The 23,135-nt window shown below is 59.5% G+C and overlaps 3 protein-coding genes across 5 annotated transcripts; 1 reads left to right on the top strand and 2 right to left on the bottom strand.

Annotated features, from left to right (window-relative positions):
• Positions 1–8: 8 nt before the first annotated feature.
• Positions 9–14,665, bottom strand: SLC4A2 (solute carrier family 4 member 2). Of its 2 annotated transcripts, none has more exons than XM_055284560.2 (22): positions 14,552–14,665; positions 12,163–12,328; positions 11,763–12,004; positions 11,564–11,682; positions 9,730–9,962; positions 9,498–9,640; positions 8,423–8,603; positions 6,411–6,546; positions 6,143–6,308; positions 5,917–6,031; positions 5,577–5,761; positions 5,191–5,416; positions 4,883–5,098; positions 4,651–4,799; positions 4,352–4,546; positions 2,232–2,486; positions 2,037–2,126; positions 1,684–1,850; positions 1,015–1,268; positions 748–917; positions 335–508; positions 9–234 (listed from the first exon to the last, which is right to left on the bottom strand). In XM_055284560.2, the coding sequence occupies exons 1-22, from the start codon at positions 14,600–14,602 to the stop codon at positions 154–156; spliced, it is 3,714 nt and encodes a 1,237-aa protein (XP_055140535.1). In that variant the 5' UTR covers positions 14,603–14,665; the 3' UTR covers positions 9–153. The 2 variants fall into 2 exon arrangements, with proteins under 2 accessions (XP_055140535.1, XP_055140536.1); XM_055284561.2 differs by lacking the exon at positions 14,552–14,665 and adding an exon at positions 13,863–14,274.
• Positions 14,612–14,662, bottom strand: LOC129485214 (uncharacterized). Its single transcript, XM_055284568.1, has one exon. It carries the CDS (start codon positions 14,660–14,662, stop codon positions 14,612–14,614), a length of 51 nt encoding a protein of 16 aa, XP_055140543.1.
• A 3,976-nt stretch (positions 14,666–18,641) lies between the features above and the next one.
• CDK5 (cyclin dependent kinase 5) lies at positions 18,642–22,779 on the top strand. Of its 2 annotated transcripts, XM_055284559.2 has the most exons (12): positions 18,642–18,790; positions 19,438–19,526; positions 19,624–19,691; positions 19,803–19,863; positions 19,963–20,019; positions 20,732–20,827; positions 20,974–21,048; positions 21,209–21,305; positions 21,486–21,555; positions 22,127–22,187; positions 22,303–22,383; positions 22,499–22,779. In XM_055284559.2, the coding sequence occupies exons 1-12, from the start codon at positions 18,754–18,756 to the stop codon at positions 22,583–22,585; spliced, it is 879 nt and encodes a 292-aa protein (XP_055140534.1). In that variant the 5' UTR covers positions 18,642–18,753; the 3' UTR covers positions 22,586–22,779. The 2 variants fall into 2 exon arrangements, with proteins under 2 accessions (XP_055140534.1, XP_063498434.1); XM_063642364.1 differs by lacking the exon at positions 20,732–20,827 and having other exon boundaries at positions 18,648–18,790.
• The last annotated feature ends 356 nt before the right edge of the window (positions 22,780–23,135 follow it).

Raw genomic sequence — 23,135 nt, 5'->3', positions numbered from 1 at the left:
CAGATAGGTGGGGGCCAAAGCACTTTACTGCAGGGGCAGTGGGGGAGGAGAGGACTTTAAATTATTCACTTAAATAAAAAGGAGGGAGGGGCATGGGAGGGGGAACCCCATCCCACCAGCCTGTCCCCTCGTCCATCGGTCCCTCGGCGGCGGCTACACAGGCATGGGCATCTCATTGTACTCGTCCACACCCTCCCGCTCATCAAACACCGGCTCTGCCTCGTTAGCATCCAGCTGTGTGTGGGGAGGTGGCGGTCAAGAAGGGAAGTGGGGGGGCCTTTCCAGATCCACAGGGAGGCAAGAGGGACTGGGGGAGGCAGGCGGGAGGGCTTACACATTTCATCTCTGGGTCGGTGAAGATGCGGGTGAGCACCACCATGCGGAGCGGCACTGTGAGGATGAGGATGAAGGGGAAGGCCAGGGAGGCAGCTGTGGACATGACAGCCCAGAGCAGGGCCAGGCAGAGCAGCTGCAGGGCCGTGAACAGGTGCATACGGAGGGTCCGGACCTGGGGGGCGGAGACAGGTGAGCCCAGGTTCCTCCCTAGCCTGCTGCTGGGAAGAGCCTCTCCCCTCTTCGGAGGCGGGGATGGAAGAACATTCCTAGGTGCCACAGAGCTGGGTTGGTACAGAGAGGAGGTGGGGGCTGGCTGAAGTGGGCAGATGGGAGGGGGCAGCTGGAGAGTGACCCAAGTAGACCAGGATGGCCAGACGCACACCCCTTCCGGTGGGCAGTTGGGGGGCTCACCTTCTTGACGTAAGTGACATCTGGGTGGTGTTTGGGCGGCATGAGCAGCAGATGCAGCCGCTCATAGAACTGGATCCCATTAAGGGAGGTGACTCCCATGTACAGGAAAATTCCAAAGAGCACGGCCAGGGGGATCTGCCGGAGCAGATCCCCGATAACTATGGAGAGGCCTATGGGAGGCACAGGAGAAAGAGTTGGCCCCGGGGTCCCCTGGCCCCAGTAGCCCTGGGGAATCCACTGGGAAGGGAAGGGCAAGAGGCAACGTACCCACAAGCAGGGCAACCAGCAGCCCCGTCACCCGCTGCTCCTTGACCTCCTGAATCTTGGGCTTGTCCCCAGGTGCCACAGCCTTGCTCATGACAGTGAGCGCGTTGGCGTGAGTGACAGAGCGGACAGTGGCAGCAGCCAACCAGGGCAGGCCAAAGAGGGCACAGATGCCGCCCATGGCCACGATGAGCAGCAGGTCCAGGTGGAAGCCGGAGCCCTTCTGCAGCATGCGCTCCTTCTTGGAGATGATGAGCCTGAGAGTGGGAGGGGAGCTGCTGAGGCCTAGGCTAGACTCAGCTCCGCAGACCACAGGGTCTTTCCATAATGCCCAGCCAGTCCCTCCATCTGGCTTTGGAACCTGGCAGTCCCTGTCCATTCCATCAGGATTCAAATTCCGTTACAGAGCAAAACCTGGGCCCCCAGCCCTTATCTTCCATGACAGCTCCCAGCTAGCCCTGCCAGGCTGGCCTGCCCCTCCACGTGCTGTTCCTGTCCCAGCAAACATCAGGGGGTTTTTCTGCTGTCTACAGAATAAACTGTGGCCATCTGGGCATCCAATGTTCCCTAAGGTCCCTGGGATTGCCCAGTGTGGCTGGAGGTTCCATGCTGAGTTCCCCAGCCTGGCCTGGGGCTCTGGCCTCTCACACCCCTTCGGCTAGGACCACTCACGTGGTGATCTGTGTCTCCATGAAGATGAGAATGAAGACCAAGATGGCAGGCAGCAGGCTGGCAACCATCATCCACACAGGGAAGGGGCTCTTCTCTCCCAGGGGGTTGATGACCCAGCCCCTCTTTTCTGGGGCAGTCACTGAGAATCCACTGGGAACGCTCAGCTTCTGCAGGGCAGACACAGTGTAGGGACAAGGGTTAAGGTGAATGTGGAGGGCATGCCATGGAAAGGGACTGGCGTCTTAAGGACAGGCTTAAGCTTAAGGACAGGCTGGGTTTAGAGGCTGGACAGGAACACCTAGACCTGGGGTGGCAGAGGCAGCAGCACTTGCCTGCTGCGGGCAGCACCTTACCTGGGTATAGGTGTCCTCAATACTGTAATCCACAAGCACCATGATGAGGATGGCGATGGGCACCCCAAAGTCCCCAATCACCCGCCGGATCTGAGTGGGCAGGCACAGCGCTCAGAGGCCTGCCACCACAGCCGCTGACTTCCTGCCACCCCCCTTCCTGCCCCTAACCCCCTCTTGGCCTTTAAGCCCACGCACCCGGCCAGGAAAGAACCGGCTGTTCTTGAATTTGCGCAGGAAGAAGGCGATGAAGAAGGTGCCGGCCATGAGCACCAGCGACAGCAGGGCCGTGTTGGGCTGGCCCCGGGGCTTCCCCTGCCCAGACTGCCCAGCCAAGCTCCTGTTGCCCGGCCCCAGCGTGGGTCTTGCCCCGGCCCATGTCATGTTCTCACCGCCGTCCACCTCTGAACTGTTGGAGGCTGAGCAGCCATGCAGGGGGTGCTCCTGGAAGATCTGGGGAGAGGAGGCCACACGGCCTCCATCAGCTGGACTGCAGAAAAGACTCCTGGGGCTCAGTGAGTGTTGGGTGGAAGGGGTGGGGCAAGGGAAAGGCTGGCCTGCTTTCAAGGAGCTCGTCTTGTTGAATTAAGACAATGACCCAGAGAACCAGCTGTGAGTACAGGGCAGTGTGGGGCAGAAAAGACTGAGCGGCTAGTATAAGTCAGGAAGGCCCAGAGAGGATCCAGGGGCCTAAAGGAGGAGGACATGAGCGCAGAGGACCACAGAGTGGCCTGTCACACACATCTGATGCCCAGACTGACTGTCACCTCTGGAGCCTTTCCCCTTTCTACACTCCTGGATTGTTTGACATTTTAACAAAAATGTACCTTTGTTATTAAAAAATGTGAGTTTTAAAACCAAATTAAAAATAATATATTTTTTAAAATAAAAAAACAGGCCGGGTGCGGTGGTTCACGCCTGTAATTTTAGCACTTTGGGAGGCCAAGGAGGGCAGATCACTTGAGGTCAGGAGTTCGAAACCAGCCTTCCCTGTCTCTGCTAAAAATACAAAAATTAGCTGGGCATGGTGGGCACCTGTAATTCCAGCTACTCGAGAGGCTGAGGCAGAGGCAGGAGAATCGCTTGAACCCGGGATGCTGAAGTTGCAGTGAGGTGAAGTCACGCCACTGCACTCCAGCCTGGGCAACAGAGCAAGACTCTGTCTCAAAAAAACAAATAAAATAAAATAAAATAAAATAGAGATGGACTGGGCCTGGTGGCTCATGCCTATAAGCCCAACACTTTGGGAGGTCAAGGCAGGAGGACTGCTTGAGACCAGGAGTTCCAGACAAGCCTGGGCAATCTAGGCAGGCCTCTTCAAAAAACTTAAAAATTAGCCAGGTGTGGGGCCTGCCTGTAGTACCAGCTATTAGGGTGGCTGAGGCAGAAGGATCACTTGAGCTCAGGAGTTTGAAGTAACAGTGAGCTCTAATGGCGCCACTGTGCCATTAAATATAGGAGATTTAAAAAAATAAAAGTATGAGTTTTTGGCTGGGTGCAGTGGCTCACACCTGTAATCCCAGCACTTTGGGAGGTGAGGCGGGCGGATCACTTGAGGCCAGGAGTTCAAGACCAGCCTGGCCAACATGGTAAAACCCCATCTCTACTAAAAAAATACAAAAAATTTAGCCGGGCATGGTGGCGTGTGCCTGTAATCCCAGCTACTTGGGAGGCTGAGGCAGGAGAACCACTTCAACCCAGGAGGCAGAGGTTGCAGTGAGCAGAGATTGCACCAAAACTGCACTCCAGCCTGGGTGACAAAGCAACACTCTGTCTCAAAAAAAAAAAGAAATAAAAGTATGAGTTTTTGAAAGATTGATCTGTCTAGTTCGAGTTGCTGTTTGAAAATAAATTAAGGCCAGGCGTGGTGGCTAAATCCTGTGATCCCAGCATTTTGGGAGGCCGAGGTGGGTGGATCACCTGAGGTCAAGAGTTCAAGACAAGCCTCACCAATATGGTGAAACCCGTCTCTACTAAAGATACAAAAATTAGCCAGGTATAGCGGTGCACAGCTATAATCCCAGCTACTTGGGAGGCTGAGGCAGGAAAATCGCTTGAACCCAGGAGGCAGAAGTTGCAGTGAGCCAAGGTCATGACACTGCACTCCAGCCTGGGCAACAGAGTAAGACTGTCTCGAATTAATTAATTAATTGATTAATTAAAAGATTAATCTGAAGCCCTGGTGTATGTGTTGGCAACAAGCCCCGGGGATGCTCCAGACCAGCCTGGCCTCAAATCCAGAGGATGGGACCAAGAGATTCCCTCCAGCCCTGAGACCTCGGCCCTCCTGGCCCAGCTCTCAGCAGGGGCCTGCCCACCTTCACCAGCTTGTAGAAGGTCTCATAGATGAAGATGAGTGAGATCAAGAAGGCGAAGATCTCCTGGGTGAAGCGGGAGACGAAGCGGACCAGGAAGCTCCCCTCCAGAGCCACCATGAGCAGGGCCAGGAACACCAGCCAGAAGCCGATCCACACGCGGCCCACCAGGTACTCCAGGTGGTTGCTGCTACAGAACTGGAGGCAGGGGCAGTCAGGTCCCGAGCTCTGGGTGGGGATGCTGTGGGGAAGTGTCTAGGGCACAGGAGGGGCGGCTGGAGATGGGCGGGAAGAGCCCTCACCGAGAAGAAGGCCTCCTCAAAGACCAGCAGGGGCCCTGAGAAGCCGATCACCAACAGGGGCTGGGCACCCAGGAGGCAGAAGACCACGCCCTGGAGCGCTGTGGACATAATCAGCTCCGACACCCCTATCAGGTCCTGCGTCTTCTCTCCTAGGGGTGCAGGAACCAGCTCAGGAGCTGGTGGCCAGGCCCTGGGCAGTCCCTGCCGCCCCCTACCTGAAGGCTCTCCTCACCCAGCAGCCCCCCAAAGGTGATGGCAGGAGACAGGGCGGCAAAGTAGATGAAGATGACGGCGGCCAGGCACTGAGGGTCAAGTGCATCTCGGAAGTCACTCAGGTAGTGGGGATAGCGGCGCCGCACATCTCGGATCAGCCCCCCGAAGGGCCGCCCCGTCCGCCGAAGGGGATCGTCTTCAGCTGCCCCTGCTGCCTCTACCATCTGCAGGAGCGCTGCAACCCAGGCCTCCGTCAGGGCGCCCCAGCCCCTCTTGCCCACCTCACTCCCTTGAGGCAGCCCTGGCCCCAGCCCGCCCTGGCCGTACCCTTATCTTGGGCAGATTTGGGCTCCAGCCCGGCCCCTGTAGGCAGCAGCCGGCCCTGCTCCTCCCGCTTCTTGAGCATCTGGCGCTGGAAGTGGGCCACAGAGCGCAGCAGCTCCTCGCCCTGCACTTCTGAGGGTGGCAGCACCACGCTGCAGTCCAGGAAGGCGTTGATGGCCGTCAGCAGGTCCTCCCGCTCGTCAGCCAGGTAGGCTGCCTCGTGGAATTGCTGCCAAAGCAGGATGGGGATCGGGGAGGGCATAAAGAAGAGAGCTGAGGGCCTGAAGCTGAGGGTGGGCAAGGCCAGTGGGTGGGAGGCAGTCATGGGGATCAAGACTGGCCCAGGATGGGCTCCAGGAAGCAGGGCCCAGAGGAGGAGGGTAGCTGACCTTGTCTGACATGAGGGTGGAGATGGAGCGGCCGATCTCGTGGTAGTCCATGTTGGCGCTACTTGGGCCCAGCAGCAGGAAGAGGAAACGCACAGGCACCGGCACCTCCAACACTGCGTCCAACTCCACGGCCTCCCGGAGCCGCACAAAGGCCATGGTGGGGCGGGAGAGGAACTCCACGCAGCCTAGGGGCGTGGGACCACCGTGGGCAAGAGCAGAGCAGCAGGACCGCCTTCCAGTCCCTCGCCTGGGGTGGCATCAAGGCAGGGCCAGGGAGACTACAGGACCCTGCCTCAAGGCCTGGCCACCAAACCCCCTACATGTGACCTGCCCCACGTACCCACAAGGACCACCGTGGCCTCAGCATTCTCAGGGATCTTCTCCAGCAGTTTCAGCTCGTGCTTGGACTTGGAGCGGGTGATGCCAGCTGGTGGTGCTGGAGGCAGCAGCTCACGCTGGGGGACACAGAACAGAGCTCAGCCCAGCCAGGCCCCTCCCACTCTGAGTCTACACCCAGGCTTCCTCAGCCCTGCCGCCAGCCCAGACAGGGCTGCTTCTCCCCTCACCTCTCGCTCCACCTCCAGCCGGGCCTCGGGAACACCTCCAATGAGAGGCTCGGTGACGTGGGGGTCACTCTCAGCCCCCTGACCATGGTGATGCCCCAGCAGGGAGCCCAGGGAGCCAGCTGAGATGTTGCGGGGGAAGGAGAAGTCCTTCTCATCACTTGGGTGGCTGGTGGGGCAGAGGGCAGTGAGGCAAAGGAGGGTCAATGGCAAGGGCCGGGGCAGGTGGGCTGGATGAAGTGTGGTCCCCAGCTGGCCCACAGGACCCCACCTGTGTTTCAGCAGCAGAGCCCGCAGCACGTTGGCCCTGTCCTCAGCCTTGATCTGGTCAGAGATGACCATCTGCTCCACCACCTGGTGGGCCACTCCGGGCAGGGTCTGCTGGTCCAGATCCAAGAGCACAGCCCCTAGCATAAGATGGCACAGAGGGCCCCTCAGCCCCAGGTCGCAAAACAATGGCAGGAGATGGGATGGGAGCAGCAGCTGGGGACAGGTGGGTGGGTTCCGGGGCTGGAACACCAGCCTACACATGAAGGACGCGGGCTCGAGTTCTGGCTCCCACAGGAGCCCAGGTCACATCAACCCTCTGGTTCCTCCCCTCCCCCAGACCCCCAGGAACGTTATGAGGCTCCACAGAGACCACCGAACCTCAGTGACCAGAGAGGCCATCTAGGCCACGCCTGTCAGACACCCCTTCCAGGGAGCATCCGGCCTCCATGGGGACGGTCTAGGCCGCCCACTCTGGCTGAACCCTCTTGGCTGTTAGAAAACTCTCCTCTAAGTGAGCCAGGTGCTGTGTCACTCTAGGGGCCTAGTTCTACCCTCTGATACACAACTCAGCTGGTCTGTGGCCTCGTCCGTGTGGCCACCCCGGAGCCATCTGAAGACCCCCCTCCCCCCCAAGCTTCTTGACTTCCCTGTTGGCTTTTTGACCTCCCTTCGCCATTGCACACAGAAATAACAGTCCTTTCAAAAGTTACCAGGTCATTCATCTGGCAGGGCCAACTTTCAGGAACAAAGACTAAAGAATAAACAGAACCAAACGCCCCTGGGCAGCCAGGCTGGAGACCACAAGGCCCAGTGAGAAAGCCCTTCCACGGCGGCCCTTTACCCAAAGCCCCTGAGCCTCGCTTGGGGCCTATGGACTCTTAGTTGGGAAACAATTCTAAAAGCAGGTTTCTAGGTCCTCAGCTGCTTCTTTTTTTTTTTTTTTTGGTGACGGAGTCTCGCTCTGTCGTCCAGGCTGGAAAGTGTGCAGTGGCGTGATCTTGGCTTACTGCAAACTCCGCCTCCCGGGTTCACGCCATTCTCCTGCCTCAGCCTCTCCAACTAGCTGGGACTACAGGGGCCCGCCACCACGCCCGGCTATGTATTTTTAGTAGAGACGGGGTTTCACCGTGGTCTCGATCTCCTGACCTCGTGATCCGCCCGCCTCGGCCTCCCAAAGTGCTGGGATTACAAGCGTGAGCCACCGTGCCCAGCCACTTTTTTTTTTTTTTTAATTTAATTTTAAGCCAGGCACAGTGGCTCATGCCTGTATTCCCAACATTTTGGGAGGCTGAGGCGGGTAGATCACTTGAGCTCAGGAGTTTGAGACCAGTCTGGGCAACATTGGTGAAACTCCATCTCCACTAAAAATACAACAATTAGGTAGGCATGGTAGCATGCGCCTAGTTCCAGTAGTTCCAGCTACTTGGGAGGCTCAGGCAGGAGGATCACTTGAGCCTGGGAGGTGGAGGTTGCAGTGAGCCAAGATTGCACCACTGTACTCCAGCCTGGGCAACAGAGCAAGATCCTGTCTTAAAAAAAAAAAAATTTAATTTTTTCCTAGGCTGCCTCAAACCACAGAACCTCAGCTGCTTGGAAAGAGGCCTTTTAACAACAACTGAAAGTGATCACCCACTGGGAAGGAGCAAGCAAACACAGAGCTTGGAAGTCCTGCATCTGTGATCGGTGGTCATTTCGTGAGGTCTACACAGCTACAGATTAGATCACACTCCACAGAATCTGTAAGATGGTACCAAGGCATGCCAGGAATTTCAGAAAGCTTTACATCAAAATAGCTTCTCAAACATTTTCGCAACCAAAACACATCGGCTTCAGTTGTTATCTGAGAATATCAAGAAGCTGCTGCCCGAAAATGCAAATGTGAGCTGGGTGTGGACCATGCTTCCTCTGGGCTCTGGGGCTGTCACATAACGTGGGGCTCAAGACAGATTTGGGGCCATTTGGGAGAATTTCCTGGGGACTGGCCAGGTGGGAGGTGGAGGGGAGCGGGGTTACCATGGGCCAGGGTCCTGCGGAGCTCCAGGAGACTGCGGAAGGAGAGGGAGGCCACGTGGGGCTTCCCCCAGCGCTCGGTCTCCTCCTCCACGTCCTCTTCAAATTTGATCCAGCGAGCTGTCTCCCGCCACTGGGGCTCCTGGTTTTTGTCCAGGAGCAACTCATTCAGCTCCACAAACACCTTGGGGAGAGAAGAGAAGGCATTTCAGGGTATAGAGCCGGAGGCAGCCCTGGGGTGGGTGTCAGAGGTGAGTGATGTCAGAGGGAGCCAAGTGACCCTGGAGAGCTCGAGCACAGTGAGTGGTGCATAGGCGCACCAGTCCCACAGCCAGCTGGGACCCTGGACAACTGACTAACCAATGAGACGCAGTTTCCCTCATCTGTCAAATGGGAATAATACCCACCTCAAAGAACTGTCAGGAGTTTGAAAACTAAAAGCACATGGCACGCTATGTGACTCAGAGCAAGCGCTTGAGAAATGGCCACTGTATATGGAAGCAATGGCATTTTGTAGGCCATTTAACAGATGTGAATTATAACCACAATACTCAAATCAATGACATCCACCATGGGGAGCATAATCACAGTGCCCAAGTCAATAAGCTCTAAGATGTGTATATTGCATCTTGAGCAGTGTACAACCTTCACAACCAAAGGTGGCATCCCTGGGCCCAGCGTGGCAGCTCACGCCTGTAATCCCAGCACTTTGGGAGGCCAAGGCGGGCGGATTCCTTGAGGCTAGGAGTTGGAGACCAGCCTGGCCAACATGGTAAAACCCTGTCTCTACTAAAAATACGAAAATTAGCTGGGTGTTGCAGGTGCCTGTAATCCCAGCTACTCAGGAGGCTGAGGCAGGAGAATCGCTTAAACCCAGGAGGCAGAGGTTGCAGTGAGCTGAGATCACACCACTGCACTCCAGCCTGGGCAACAGAGCGAGACTGTCTCAAACAACAACAAAACAAAGGTGGCAACCCTGAGGCTTGAGATTACAGCTGGTCTGAGAGGTAGGGGCAGGGTCGTGGGGGGAAGCTGGGGATGGGAAGTTGATGGAAGAGCATGAAGCAGAGCATGGTACCTCATGGGGCTTGTGCGGGGCCCGGGATCGGGCCCGAGGTGTGGGGCCAGGCTCCCGCCCTTCTCGGCCACTCTGTGTGGAACCTTTGGCATTCTTCCGCACCAAGTGCCGCCGCACCCCAGGAACGTCCTCAAACCGGTGACCTGTGGGGGCAGAGGACCAAGGTTGGGCTCCCCCTTTCTCTCACTCCTTTGCCCACCAGTGCCGGGCTAGGCCCAGGCCCGGTACTCACTCTTCATGAGGTCTAGGTCGGCCGTGGCCAGCGTCTGGGCCTCACTCTCATCTGTGGGGACCCGGGGCAGCAGTGCCTGTTCAGCCCCGGTCATGCTCCCGATGCGCCTCCTCTCCTGAAGGTTGTAGCTGCGGTGCCCAGGCTGGGCTTTGGGCAGGGGGCGCCCCGAGGCACCCCCGTCGTCACCCCCTGCGGTGCCACTGGCCACCGCCACCGTCTCCTCCACCTGGGTTCTAGGCAGACAGAATGGCCGTGAGCCCGAGAGAGCCGGCCTCCTCCCCCATGACCAGCACCCACGCAGGGGGTAGCCAGGGAGGGGACCCACATCGGACTCCGGGCCCTCCTAGCTCCCACTCCCAGGAGGCGCAGGTATGGGGAGGGGGAGGATTCTGGATGCAGACCGCCAGCATCCGAACCCCAGCTCCACCCTTTTCTGGCTGTGCAGCCCCAAACGGTCACCCCAAGGCCCCTCTGAACATCCACTGCGAACATCAACTGCTCCTCAGCAGCCAGGGCTGAGGCCAGCCTTTGGCGGTGACATGAGGGGTGAGATTTTGGAAAAATCCCAGTGCAGGGCCTGGTGCAGAAAAGGAGCTCAGGACGCTGCTTCCTGACAGTCAGCATTCATCCCCCTGCCCCCTCACCCCCTGGCACACCCCTAGCCATGGGACTCAGAGGTTCACAGGGGCCTATGTTTAATCAAGAGGAATAAAGTCTGTGGCACTGGGCCCTGGAGATGGCAGACAGCTTCCTGCCCTGGGAGGAGGGGTAAGCCTCAGGCTTCACAGACGCCAGCTTCTGCTCTCTCCCTTCTCTCTGCCACACTGGGTGGCCAGGGCCCTGCCACGTGGTCCTATGCCTCTCTCTCAACATCAAGAGCCCCCAGAGCTCCAAGCTCACGTCCCCTCCCATGACCAGGCTTTCCTAGCCCCCACGTGCCCTGGCCCACAAATCCGACCCTTTCCTGCTGCCAGGCTTTCTCGGAAGCCCCAGCCTCCTCCTGGCCATCCTGGCGCCCCTAAGGCCGCTGTAACCCGCTGCCCGCATCTGTGCCACGGTCCCAGCAGGTTATGCGCTCCCAGAGGGGACAACATGCCCTTCACTTCCCGCAGCCCTTCACGCTCCCTGGCACCCAGAAAACAACAGGTCCGTGATAGTAATGACCTTGAGACCTAGTTCAAAGTCATTTTCTCCAGGAAGCCTTCCCCCAAATGCCAATCATCCACTGGTACTGACACTTTGCCTGAACCAGCCACTGGGTGCAGTGACAACATGCTGATGCCATCTCACATGATAACGTTTGGTTTCCGACCAGAGTGTGTTGGCAGTGCCCCAAGGAGAGGGGGTCTCCTTTGCCTCTTGAACCCTGGGGCCTCCAGCAATTGCTGGGAGGTCACCAGTCCAGTACCTGAGCCAGTGCTGGCTATTGCTCCCACTACACCACAGGCAGGGGTGGGAGATGGGCAGGGGTGGGAGACAGGCAGGGGTGGGAGACGGGCAGAAGTGGGAGACGGGCAGGGGTGGGAGATGGGCAGGGGTGGGAGACAGCTTAGGCGGCGCATGTTCTTTGCCAGGCTAAACCATACTTAGAACTTTAATTCACACCACCCTTAATCCCTACAGCCACCCAGTGAGAAAGGTTCTATTATGCTTGGTTTCCGATGAGGAACCTGGGGCTTGGAGAGCTTAATTTACTTGCCCAGCCAGTGAGGGCAGGCCTGGGATTTGAACCCTGGCCTGGTGATTCCAAGGCCCATGCTTTGTTCCAGCATCACCTCACTGTCCTAGCAGGGGAAGTGTCTGTTGGGGACACTGTTGATTGGGGTGTACTTACCCAGCCTGGGCCCCTTTGGAGGCCCGAGGAGTTGCCTCCTGGTGGGGCAGTGGTGCAGGGGAAGATGGACTGGTCCTTTCTGCCTTCCGGTCAGCACTGTCATCCTCTTGGAGAAAGAACTGTAACAGGGACCCATGTGGGCAGGAGTGCCCAGGCCAGGGCCCTGCCAACATCCCCTAGGGGCCCGTGCCCAGCGCACCTGCACCGAGGAGGGTGTGGAGGCAGGGGACGGCTGCGTGAGTGCCCGGGCCCCCTCAGCCTCGCTGGCCTCATCCTCATCTTCCTCCCCCTCCTCAATGGTGGGGGTTTCTCCAGTCGGGGAGGCTCCCGGGCGCCTTCGAGGCTTCCGTCCTGGGCCCTGGGGTGTCTTGCGGCGGCGTGCATCCGGAGGCAGGTGGGTGGACAGTGGGTGGTGGATGTGGTGGGAGGACTGGCGGTGGTCTGCAGGGAGGAGGGCGACTTGGCTGTGGCAGGCACAGTGTCCCTCCCCTGCCATCCTGCCCCCCAGCCCCGCTCCTCCCACTAGGACCCCAGTCCCTTCTCTGCTGGACGGTCAAACCTGATCCCCCTGCCTCCCCCTCCCCTGCCTGCCCCCTCACACTCAAAGTCTTCCTCCCCATAGCTGCGGCCTGGCTCCTCCCCTCCACGAGACCCGGCCTCCTGCAGGATCTCCTCAAACCGCTCCACGCCCAGGGTACGGTGAAGCTCGTCTTCCTCCTGCTCGGGGAACCCAGGCGTCCCAGGGCCCAAGCTCTCTGGCTCTGGCTGTGAGGAAGAAGGCAGAGAGAAAACACACAGGGCTCACTGGGAATTGTACCCCAAAACCTCACCCTTCCCAGTGCCAGAGACCCAGGACCCCTCCCCCCAGCAACTATCTCCTCTAATGCTGGTGGCTCAATATCCCCCCAGCAGCTGCCTCTTAAATATAGGGACCCAGGCCAGGCACGGTGGCTCACGCCTGTAATCCCAGCACTTTGGGAGGTTGAGGTGGGTGGATTGCTGGAGGTCAGGAGTTCAAGACCAGCCTGACCAACATGGTGAAACCTCATCTGTACTAAAAACACAAAAATTAGTCAGGCGTGGTGGCGGGCACCAGTAATCCCAGCTACTCAGGAGGCTGAGGCAGGAGAATTACTTGAACCTGGGAGGCGGAGGTTGCAGTGAGCCAAGATCGTGCCACTGCACTCCAGCCTGGGTGACAGAGTGAGACTCTGTCTCAAAAAAAAAAAAAAAAAAAAGGAAACAAATATAGGGACCCAGTCCTCCCAAGCAGTCTGTCCCCTCAAATGCAGGAAGCCAGTCCCCCTACCAGTAGACATCCCTTCAAACACAGCCACCCAGTGTCCCCCCAGCAGTCTGCCCCTCACATGCAGAGACCCAGTCCCCCCAGCAGCTGTCCCCTGGGTTCTGAGCTACCCTCATCCCAGCCTAGCCCCCTTGGCTGTGTAGTCAGTTCAGGGCAGGTGGAAGAAATCCCGTGTGTCCAGCCCGTCTGCAGCCTGGAGGGAGGGCGTGTGAACCGGGAAGTTCACATGACAGATAGTGAAGAAACTCCTGTTGGCCTGAGGACAACTGCTGAGCCCAAAAAGTAACTTCTGGAGGCGTCCAAGCTAACCGACCCAGAGCCCGTCTGAGTCAAACAAACCCAGCCCCGCAGGGACCGGAATGGATGCCCTTCAGCCCCCAGGAGAGCTCCCCTAGCCTCCAGGCCCCCGGCCCGAGCCCCGGGCCAGGTCCCTAGCCCCACCCCTCACCCCACCCCCACAGCCCCCACCTGAGTCATCCTGCGGGCGCGGAGCAGCGGCCGGCACAGCCGGCAGGGAATGCGGCTCTTGCAAGAGCTCAGCCCAGCTAAGCGGCAGCCGCCTGGCCAGGCAGCCTTGGTCCAGCCCCCCACCCACCCACGGTCTCAGCTCCAGGCGCCGCCAAATATTTGTTCAAGAGCTTCTGGACCTGAAGGGCATCGGGATCTCCAAGGGCGGGGGTATGCAGCCTCCTCCATGGCGGTGCCAGCAGCCCGAACGAGGAAGAGCACGGGGAGGAGGGCTGGGGCGAAGGGCGGGTCTTAGGGGCGAGGTGGGGACTGGAGCAGCTGGGACTGGCAGAACACCGGATAAGAGAAGGTGAGCGGGCCAGGGGGCTGGCTTCTCCCCTCTGTGAGGAAGGCTCCTGTCCATCCCCTGGCTCCCCCAAGCGCCCAGCCCAACTCCCACCAGAAGCAGCCCCGTGGGTCGAGGGGACGGGGAGGGGCGCAGGGAGCTTGCCGCTATGGGGAGAGAGGGTCGCAGACCCCTCGCACCTGAGGCCGCAGGAGGAAGTCCATGGCCGGCAGGGGTGAACCTGAGAAGGAGGGGGAGGGGACCAGCCTGCGCCCCTTCCCAGTCACGTGCCCCTCTGGGCCAGAGTGACCAATAGCAGAGCTGATTGTGGCACGGGGTTAATCATTAGACTCCTTAGGAAAATCCAGAGGGGGCCATGTGGAGCGGTGGCCACGTGGGGGCAGGGAGGGGCGGGCCTGGGTGGCACGTGGGCAGGGGGCGTGGCCAGTAGTGGCAGGCGAGCTCCGCCCAGAACCCTCGCCCGCGTGCAGACTTGACCTGCGCCTCTAAGGCCGGCCGGGTCTGAGACGGGTTGCTGGGTGAGAGACCCAGGGTTCTCAAAGTTCCTCAACCGCTGAGGCTAAGCTACCTAGGTCTTCAGGTAACAGCCTCAACTCCCTCCCCAGGACTGGAAGACGTCTGATACCCCCACTACCCAACCCCCCCTACGACCATCATGCAAAGTCAGGGTAGGGATGGCACACTCACACACACACACACACACTCACACACACTCATACCCCTGGTTAGCAAGGACCCTTGGCCGGTCTCCACACTCAACACACACTCACACACGCTCATACCCCTGGTTGGCGAGGACCCTTGGCCGGAGCATCCAAGGCTGCCCAGGGAGGGAAGGTCGGGCTGGCGACCTGGGGGCCACACTCACCGTGTGGAAAGAATCTGCGCCCTTGGCGGGGCGCCGGGGGGCGCTGCTCATGGCCGAATCTTAGCCCTTTTCGCTGTCGCTGCGGCTTTCAGGGCAACGAGGCGGAGGCATAACCTGCATGGGGGAGAGGCCCGATCACCATGGAGAGCCCTGGGAGGACAGGAGCCACCACGCGCAGGCTGCGCCGCTGGGGATCCTCCTGGACTATGAAGGGCCTCAGCGTGGCCCTTAGCGGCGGCCACAGCACAGCGAAGAGTTATTTGTAGGAAGAAAAGAGAAGAACAAGGAGACAGGAGAGGACTGAGGCAAGTGGGGCCAAAAAGGGCCAAGAGGCTGAGTAGAGGGAAGAAGAGAGAGAAGGTGGGAGAGGCCGCAGAAAAATGAGGGAGAAAGGAGTCAAGGCCCAGGCCCGGAGAGAAAGCAACAGAGATGAGGGAGGGAGCGATAATGAGCTGGGGAAAGAGGGAAGTGAAGGCCCAGGCAGACAACGGAGCCTCGCAGGCTCAGGGCACCCACCAGAGGTGGGCCTGAGACCAGAGACGGTGTGGTGGGGAGGGTGAGACACCCCGTGGAGCCGGGGCCGGGCTGCCGAGACAGGAAGCAGACGAGTGGAAGAACTCTGGAGAGAGCCCAAGATGCCCCCGCAGGGAGGGGGCGCCCCCTCCCCAGTACTGGCCGGCAGGAGGCTTCCCTCCCCCAGGTCCGTGGGGGCCGGCAGGAGGGAAGCAGGCTGGCTGGGTGGAGGGCAGGAGCTCAACTCCACTCACTCAGTGGGAGGGAGGAAGGCACAGAAGGTGGGCATGGGCTGGGCAGAGCTTTATAATGGGGGAGGGGCATGTGATAGGCTGGGAGGGGGTGGGCACCGCAACCTTGAGATTCTGCCTCTGAAGGGGCAGTCTGGATCCCGCCCCTCCAGAGCCTGGAGCCAGGAAAATCTGAGTGGCAGTGCTGCCACCCTCCTGACTGTGACTGTAGGGAGTCTGGGGAGGACACTGTGTGGTGGGGGCAGAGAAGGAGCTGCAGGAGGGAGCCCAATCCCTGCAAACAGGGGGCCTATTCCTAGTGGGTCAGCACAGGGGGCACCCAAGACTGGCAAAAAGTGACGGTACCGATGCTCCCAGTGTGTTGCTGGGGACTGGGGGTGTCCGACTTAGGAGTAAGACAAGTCAGTGTGGGGTCAAACAATATAGGTCTGGGGGGTCACCCAGGATGGGGAGCCTGGCAACACATTCTTGGCAAGCACTCCAACTTGGCTAACCACGCTCTTCCCCTCCCCTTCAGCAGGCCTTCAGCCAGGGCGGGTGGTGTGGGTGAGCGTGAGTGCACCCAGTCTGGGAAGGGTGTGGGGAGAGTCCGCCCAGAGCACCTGCAGGTGCCCACTCCCACCTCAGGCTGTGCCCTCGACGCTCTCCTCCACACTCCTCTGCACCCCATCCCCCGCTGTCCCAGAACACAAAGCAGCTTCTGTCCAGAGCATCGGTGCCGATAATCCGGGTAGGGGCACATTCCCGGGGCCAGCCCCGACCCGCCCAGAGGATTAGCATCTCTCCCCTTGACCAAGGGATTAGCACCTCGGACCCCCACTTGGGCATTAACCACCCCCCCAAGTGAACTCGTAAATTCCGAAGCTCTTCCATGTGGGGCTGGAGGGGGAAACGAAGGGGGATAAAGTAGACCCTGGATTTCAGGCAGTGCCGCCTCTCACACCCAGCACAGAACTCCCCGCCTGGACAAACCGACCCGGGAGTCAAGTCCAACTCTCCGGGCTCGTCTTTCCCATTCCCACCCAGCTGCTCCCTCTTCTGTCTGACCCCTTGTCCCGACCTTGCCCGCCACCCGCCTTTCCTGGCTTCGCCTCTCAACCCGGAGATTGGGGATGGAAGCCCCGGGCAACCCCCAGTCTGGGCGCCCCGGACGGGACTGAAGGACTATGCCGGCGGGGGGGGTGGGGGCGGGAGGGGAGGGGTGGTCTGGAGCCAGTCGGGGAGTGGGACGGCCGGCGGCGCCTCGGGGAGACTACCCCCTCCTGGTGGCAGGGGGCGCGGCACCCTGGCTTTAGGGAACTCTGAGAAGGGGACCCCGGAATGCCCGCTTCCGACCAGCACTCCATCCGCCTCCCCATCCTTCTCCCCAAGACCGCGGTTCCCCGCGCCCCAGTCTCCGCCCTTTCCTCCACTTCCACTCCCTCCCCGCTCGAGTCCCGAGTTCCCCCCTCTCCTTCCCCCTCCCTTCCTCCCTCCGCGGCCCTGGCCCTCCCCCGCCACCACCTCTCCGCTTACCCGCTCGCTCTGGACTTCGTGCCCCGGGGGTCTCGGGGTCTCTCCCCGTCCTCCGGCGCACTCGCGCGCTCCCGACGACTGCCCCGTGCCCACCCCGGGGCGCGCCCCCGCCGTTCCCAACTTCTCCCAACTCAACTTTCCCCCGCGCCGCGGGCAGGCCAGCCCCCTGCGTGCGCGCCCCCCGGCGCACCGTGCGCGGTCCCGCCTTCGCGGGTGGGGAGGCGGGAGAGTGGGCCCGGGGCGGGGGCGCGCTTCCAGGCACAGCCCGGCACCAGGGGCCGCCCCCGCCGTCCCTCTGCCCCAAGCTTCCCCACTTGGGGCTCGGGCGCCCGGAGGATGCCGTCCCTTAGCTCCATTACGGCACCTCTGGGTGGAAAGGAGCCCTTCTCACGCCAGGGATCCCAGGCAGCAAAACGCAGGCACAAGGAAATTCGGGGAAGTCGAAACATAAACGTATCGGAGTTGAGATTCTCTTGCGCCTCCCCCCTCAATAACCCCCGTGCCTTCAAGAAAGCCCCTGAGGGACGGGTGGCGAGCGGGTGAGAAGGGTGACAGTGGCTGGAGGCTGGCTGCCCGGTACCCTGAGCTGATCTGGGAGAGGGCAACTTGTTAGGGGCTCCCCACTTCCCGAGAGGGACAGAGATTCGCTGTGGTGGCCTCCTTCCTCTTGAATGGAACCTCCACACTGAATCGAACCCTAGTCAGAGCCATCACTTATCATTCAAGACCTTTGTGTGGAGTTCTTATTTGCCCAACGAAATCACAGAGTCTTCCAGATAAGGAATACACTTTTTGCTTCTTTTCCCTTGTGTATGCAAAAGCATTCAGATAGAAACGAGTTAATTAACACGTGTTTAGCAGCAACTCTGGTTCCGGTGCTGAGGAGTGATGTTTGGGATCCTTTTCCCTCGGTCCATAGCCCTCAAGAATGCAATCATGAGACAATTAGAGAGGCAGCGCAAGGGAATCTATAATCAACTCCTTTAAGGGATGAGGTAGAGGCTGCTGCAAGCTGAGCATCGGTCTGTGGTCTTGTCTGTGGAGGGGGTTAACCAACCTGCCGGCCACACCCTGGCTGACTCCAGTGGGCCCTGTTCCGGAGACTGGGGTCTGGGGGGCACCCCCAGGGCTCCACCCAGTTTTCCTCAGCATGTCAGAGTTCAGCGGCTGCAGTCGGGTGGGCTCCGAGACAACAAACGGGGCCCAGCAGAGAGAGGGGTCTTTGGCGTGTGTCCCTCCACTAAAATCCAGCCTCAAAGGGGCACAGCTGTTCTCCTCCCAGCCCTGCGGTCAGCTGTTCCCTGTGAGGTCATCATCGCTCACAGGCATTTCCCAGTCAATCCTGGGGTCACTAGGTGGCTTGGGGAGAGGTGGAAACCCGTGCTGAGGTCGTCAAGAGGCCGTTGGGAACACAATGCCACCAACCAGGTCAGAGCTGGGCCGCCAGTGCTCGAGATCTAGGCCGCCAAACCCCAAACCCCTAACCGAGAGCGCTCCGCCCCCATCCCCGCTGCATTCTGGAACGCGTAGTCCCGGAGCGGCCCTTTTCAAGAGGGCTGGGAGCACATAAAGGAATAACAACAGCGGGGCACACTGGGAACCACGGCGCCGCGGCGGGGCGCCCGGAAAACGGACACGCGTTGCTTCCTGGGACTTGAAGTCCAGGGTTTGCCTCCGCGGTAGAGCCGGTGCCCCGGAGTCGAGTGCTGCAGACAGCGTGAGCGCAGACGGCTGGGGGTTGTAGTCTTCTTGTCCTCGGTCTCGGGCATTGCGGGGAGACCTTGTCGTCTTAGGACTACAAGCCCCAGAAGGCCCTGCGCGGGCAGGCGGGGCGGGGCTGGTGGCTCAGGTGCCGCCTCCTCTGCAACGCCGGGGCCAGAGTCTTAAAACCGAGGGCCCGCAGGGGTCCCCGCGGCCGCCGCGATGCAGAAATACGAGAAACTGGAAAAGATTGGGGAAGGTAATGGAATCTCGAGATGTTCCTGCAAGAGCTCCTCTGCAGATCCTTCGGCATTCCTTGAAGCCCTGGCTCCCTTACCGTCAGCAATACCTACAGGCTCCGACCTCAGCAGCGGCTGCAGCCCTGGCCCCCGAGCTCAGCACTCCGTGCAGACACCAGTCTTCCCCGTGTTAGCATTTCCCGCAGGCTCTCACTCCAACCTTAGCGTTCCCAGTAGACCCGACCTCCCAACCGCGATACTTCCTGAATTTCTCACCCCAGCCTCAGCACCACTTGGACAACCTCACCCCGACCCCCAGCTTCGGTTCTTGCTGCAGACCTCCAACCTCAATATTTCTGCAGCCCCTTAGTCCTCTCCCAGACCCCTCCTCACTATTTCCAGACCCTTCCGGAGCACCGCCTTCATTTTAGACATCCTTTCCCTGGCAACCGCACTCGCCCCTCCTGCCGAGCCCCTGGAGCCTCCGCGGGCACCTTCTCCTCCCTCCCCACCTGCCACATCCTCACTCACAAAGCTCACCCACCTACCTTCACCCTGAATCCCTTCCCTTGCATACTCAGACGCTGTCTTCACTTCTCGGGAGGCATTTCCTGGCTTAGGGAAGAGTGCCGCATCCTCACCCTGACCCCTGACCTCCTTCCCCTAGGCACCTACGGAACAGTGTTCAAGGCCAAAAACCGGGAGACTCATGAGATCGTGGCTCTGAAACGGGTGAGGCTGGATGACGATGATGAGGTAGGACTGAGGACGGGGATAGGGCCTGGGGAGGGGTTTGAGGGCCTGGGCTGGGTGGGATCTGACTGCTGCCCACCCGGCCCCCTCACATATGCAGGGTGTGCCGAGTTCTGCCCTCCGGGAGATCTGCCTACTCAAGGAACTGAAGCACAAGAACATCGTCAGGTGTGCGGGAGGCGGGTGCTCCTTGCCGGTGTGGCCACTTGGGGGAGGCGGGGGCTGACACTGGACGTCTGTCAGGCGGACCTGCCTGGCTGAGACCTTTTTTTGCCCTAGGCTTCATGACGTCCTGCACAGCGACAAGAAGCTGACTTTGGTTTTTGAATTCTGTGACCAGGTGAAAGGCAGGGTTTGGGGGACGGCAGCCTTGGGAAGGTATAGGGGCCCAGACTGAGTTTAAACTCTGTCCCATTCCCCCACTCATATCCCTTTTCAGGACCTGAAGAAGTATTTTGACAGTTGCAATGGTGACCTGGATCCTGAGATTGTAAAGGTGAGGAGAGTGGTGTTGGGGGACCCCTCAGGCTGGGGTTGGAGTCTGCATTCAGTGTAAGCACCCCTTGGGTTCTAAGTTTGGGCCCTGAACAGGGACGCTCTGGGGTGTTAGAGAATGAGAAAACCCTGTTTCTGCCCTCCAGGGGCCTCCAGTCTTAGCGAGCATTTTCACGTGGTCATCTTTGACCCGCACAGTGTCACTCTGACGTCAGTGATATTATTTACACTGGAGAGATGAGAAAATGAGGTTCAAGGAGATACATTCATTCATTCAACACATACTTACTGAATGCTTCACTGTGTGCCAGGTGCTTTTCTAGGCCTAAGACCAAATGCCTTGGTCCAGGTTCCAAGGGAGCCAGTCCTGAATGATACTACAGCACGATATTTATGTTGATGTTCATGGCGTGCATACTCAGATGCGGCCAGGAAGGGAAGATCAGCATGGGCTGGGATCTAGGCCGGATCTAGGATCCACCTGGCAAGGCCCATTAGGCTGTATGGTCCAGGAAGGTGGGGACCAGGGCCAGCTTCTTCACTCTTGTCCCTCTAATGTCTAGCACAGTATAAGGCAGGTCCTGGATGGCAAATGAATGGTGTCACTCTGAACCAGGTGCTGAAAGGTGGGTGGGGTGGAGAGGAGCCGACCCGTTGCTGGGCACAGTTGCATGTTCAGGGCATCTGACTCCCTTCTCCCTCCCTCCTCCCAGTCATTCCTCTTCCAGCTACTAAAAGGCCTGGGATTCTGTCATAGCCGCAATGTGCTACACAGGGACCTGAAGCCCCAGAACCTGCTAATAAACAGGGTACTTCTTGGGAAGAAGTTGGGGGATGGGGAGGCTGGGGCCAGGGCACGGGGAGCACGGAGGGAAGAGGACTGGGAGGATGGAGTCTGTGCTGTCCCAAGGCTGCTTAAAGGCCCTTCTCCATGTCCCCTTCCCATTCCCTTCAGAATGGGGAGCTGAAATTGGCTGATTTCGGCCTGGCTCGAGCCTTTGGGATTCCCGTCCGCTGTTACTCAGCTGAGGTGAGCTAGGAGATGGGATATGGGATTGAGGGAGGGAGTCCCTCAGCTCCAACCCCAGGACCCAAAACATTATTTTCCTCTCCTCTCTGAGCCTCCTCCTCAAACCTCCTCCCGAGTCCTCTAAGTGGGAGGTCCCTGTCGGGGGCGGGCTCTCCTCCAGGTGGTCACACTGTGGTACCGCCCACCGGATGTCCTCTTTGGGGCCAAGCTGTACTCCACTTCCATCGACATGTGGTCAGCCGGCTGCATCTTTGCAGGTGATGTGCTGGGGTGCTGCAGAGGCACCTTCTTTCCCATTTGGGTTGACAAATAGGGTCTGGAGGGTCCCCTCTGGGGGAAGGGAGGGAGGCCCTGGGACTGGGGCTGGAAGGTCAGGGGGTACCTCAGAGTGAGGGGTCCCTCACATGTCACATCTTAGCCCCCTGTCTATCCCCCAGAGCTGGCCAATGCTGGGCGGCCTCTTTTTCCCGGCAATGATGTCGATGACCAGTTGAAGAGGATCTTCCGATATCCTTGCTTTCCTCTGCCTTGAGCCCTCTGGGAGGGGAGAGCCCGTGGAGTTTTGAGTGCAATGGGTGAGGGCAGTTATGGTGTGGGGTAGGGTGATGGGGTCTGTAGGGCTTCTCCTGAGGGCAAGGGGAGAGAGCAGGGGTGCTGGACACCCTGATTGTCACAGTGCAAATGCACACTGGAGAAGGTGTGGCTTGGAGACAGGCAGTGTGCCCTGGGGGGTGAAGCCGAGAGGGTGTCCCTCCAGGTGAAAGATGGATGCCAGGATGAAGGAGCCAAAGAGAGCAGGACACATTTTGTGGGAGCAGGGCAAGGACTGGTTCATTAAGACTAGGACAGCAGCATGTGGGTTAGACTAGTTAGTGGTTGTCATGGGAAGCGTGGCTGGATGTGTGAGTGACGTGCCTGGGGCTGCTTCTGTCAAGCTCAAGCCGAAGGGTAAAGGGAGGGCGAGAGAAGTGGGTGGTGGGTATGAGGAATCCCTCCCCAGGAGGGGAGGAGGCCCTCACCCTGCCCCTGAAGGTGCAGCTGTGGCCCTTTCCCAAGTGACCCTTGACTCTGTGGACACGCTGCTGGGGACGCCCACCGAGGAGCAGTGGCCCTCTATGACCAAGCTGCCAGACTATAAGGTGTGATGGGGAATGTGGGGGTCATGGTTCATCAGGGTCACTCTTGTTTCACATTCCTAGCAGCCTCCACCTGCCTCCCCCTACCCCTGGTCTGACCTTCCCTGCCTCTCCACAGCCCTACCCGATGTACCCAGCCACAACATCCCTGGTGAACGTTGTGCCCAAACTCAATGCCACAGGGAGGGACCTGCTGCAGGTAGGTGACCGGGGTAGAGGGTGGGTCAGGACACTTGCCCAGAGGGACTACAGGAAGGCAGGGCTCCGGGCAGTGACCTGTCCTGAACCTGCCACCTCCTTTCCCCCATCTCCAGAACCTTCTGAAGTGTAACCCTGTCCAGCGTATCTCAGCAGAAGAGGCCCTGCAGCACCCCTACTTCTCCGACTTCTGTCCGCCCTAGGCCCCGGGACCCCCGGCCTCCAGGCTGGGGCCTGGCCTATTTAAGTCCCCTCTTGGGAGGGGCGAGACGGTGGGGGTGCCTGGTGCGCTGTGCTCCAGCAGTGCTGGGCCCAGCCGGGATGGGGTGCCTGAGCCCAAGTTTCTCACTCCCTTTGTGGACTTTATTTAATTTCATAAATTGGCTCCTTTCCCACAGTCTGGTTGATGTGGTAGTCAAGTGGCTCTACAGGGGCCGTGGGCTGGAGGTGTCTCTGCTCTGTTACTGCCGGCCGCAGTCTTGCTTCTGGCTCAAAGACAGCACCTTGCTCTTCTACTTTAAGAGGCCATGACCCTCACCCCTCACCCCTGGGGCAGGGCAGCACTGTCGCTGTACACCCCTTCCTCCCACCCTCCCTCCCTCTGCCCAGGAGGGCCTGACGTGGTCCCTCGGAGTGAGGGGAGCAAGGATGGGCTCCCCACCAGGGTGGAGAGGAAAGGGCTGGGCCTCTCCTTGTGGTTCTCCGTATCTCAGGTGGATCCTCTTGTCCCTTCCCTCATCATCCCCCCATACC

This window comes from Symphalangus syndactylus, chromosome 6, assembly GCF_028878055.3.
Source record: "Symphalangus syndactylus isolate Jambi chromosome 6, NHGRI_mSymSyn1-v2.1_pri, whole genome shotgun sequence".
In the NCBI taxonomy this organism is placed as follows: Eukaryota; Metazoa; Chordata; class Mammalia; order Primates; family Hylobatidae; genus Symphalangus; species Symphalangus syndactylus.
This window is presented reverse-complemented; position numbering and strand designations above follow the sequence as displayed.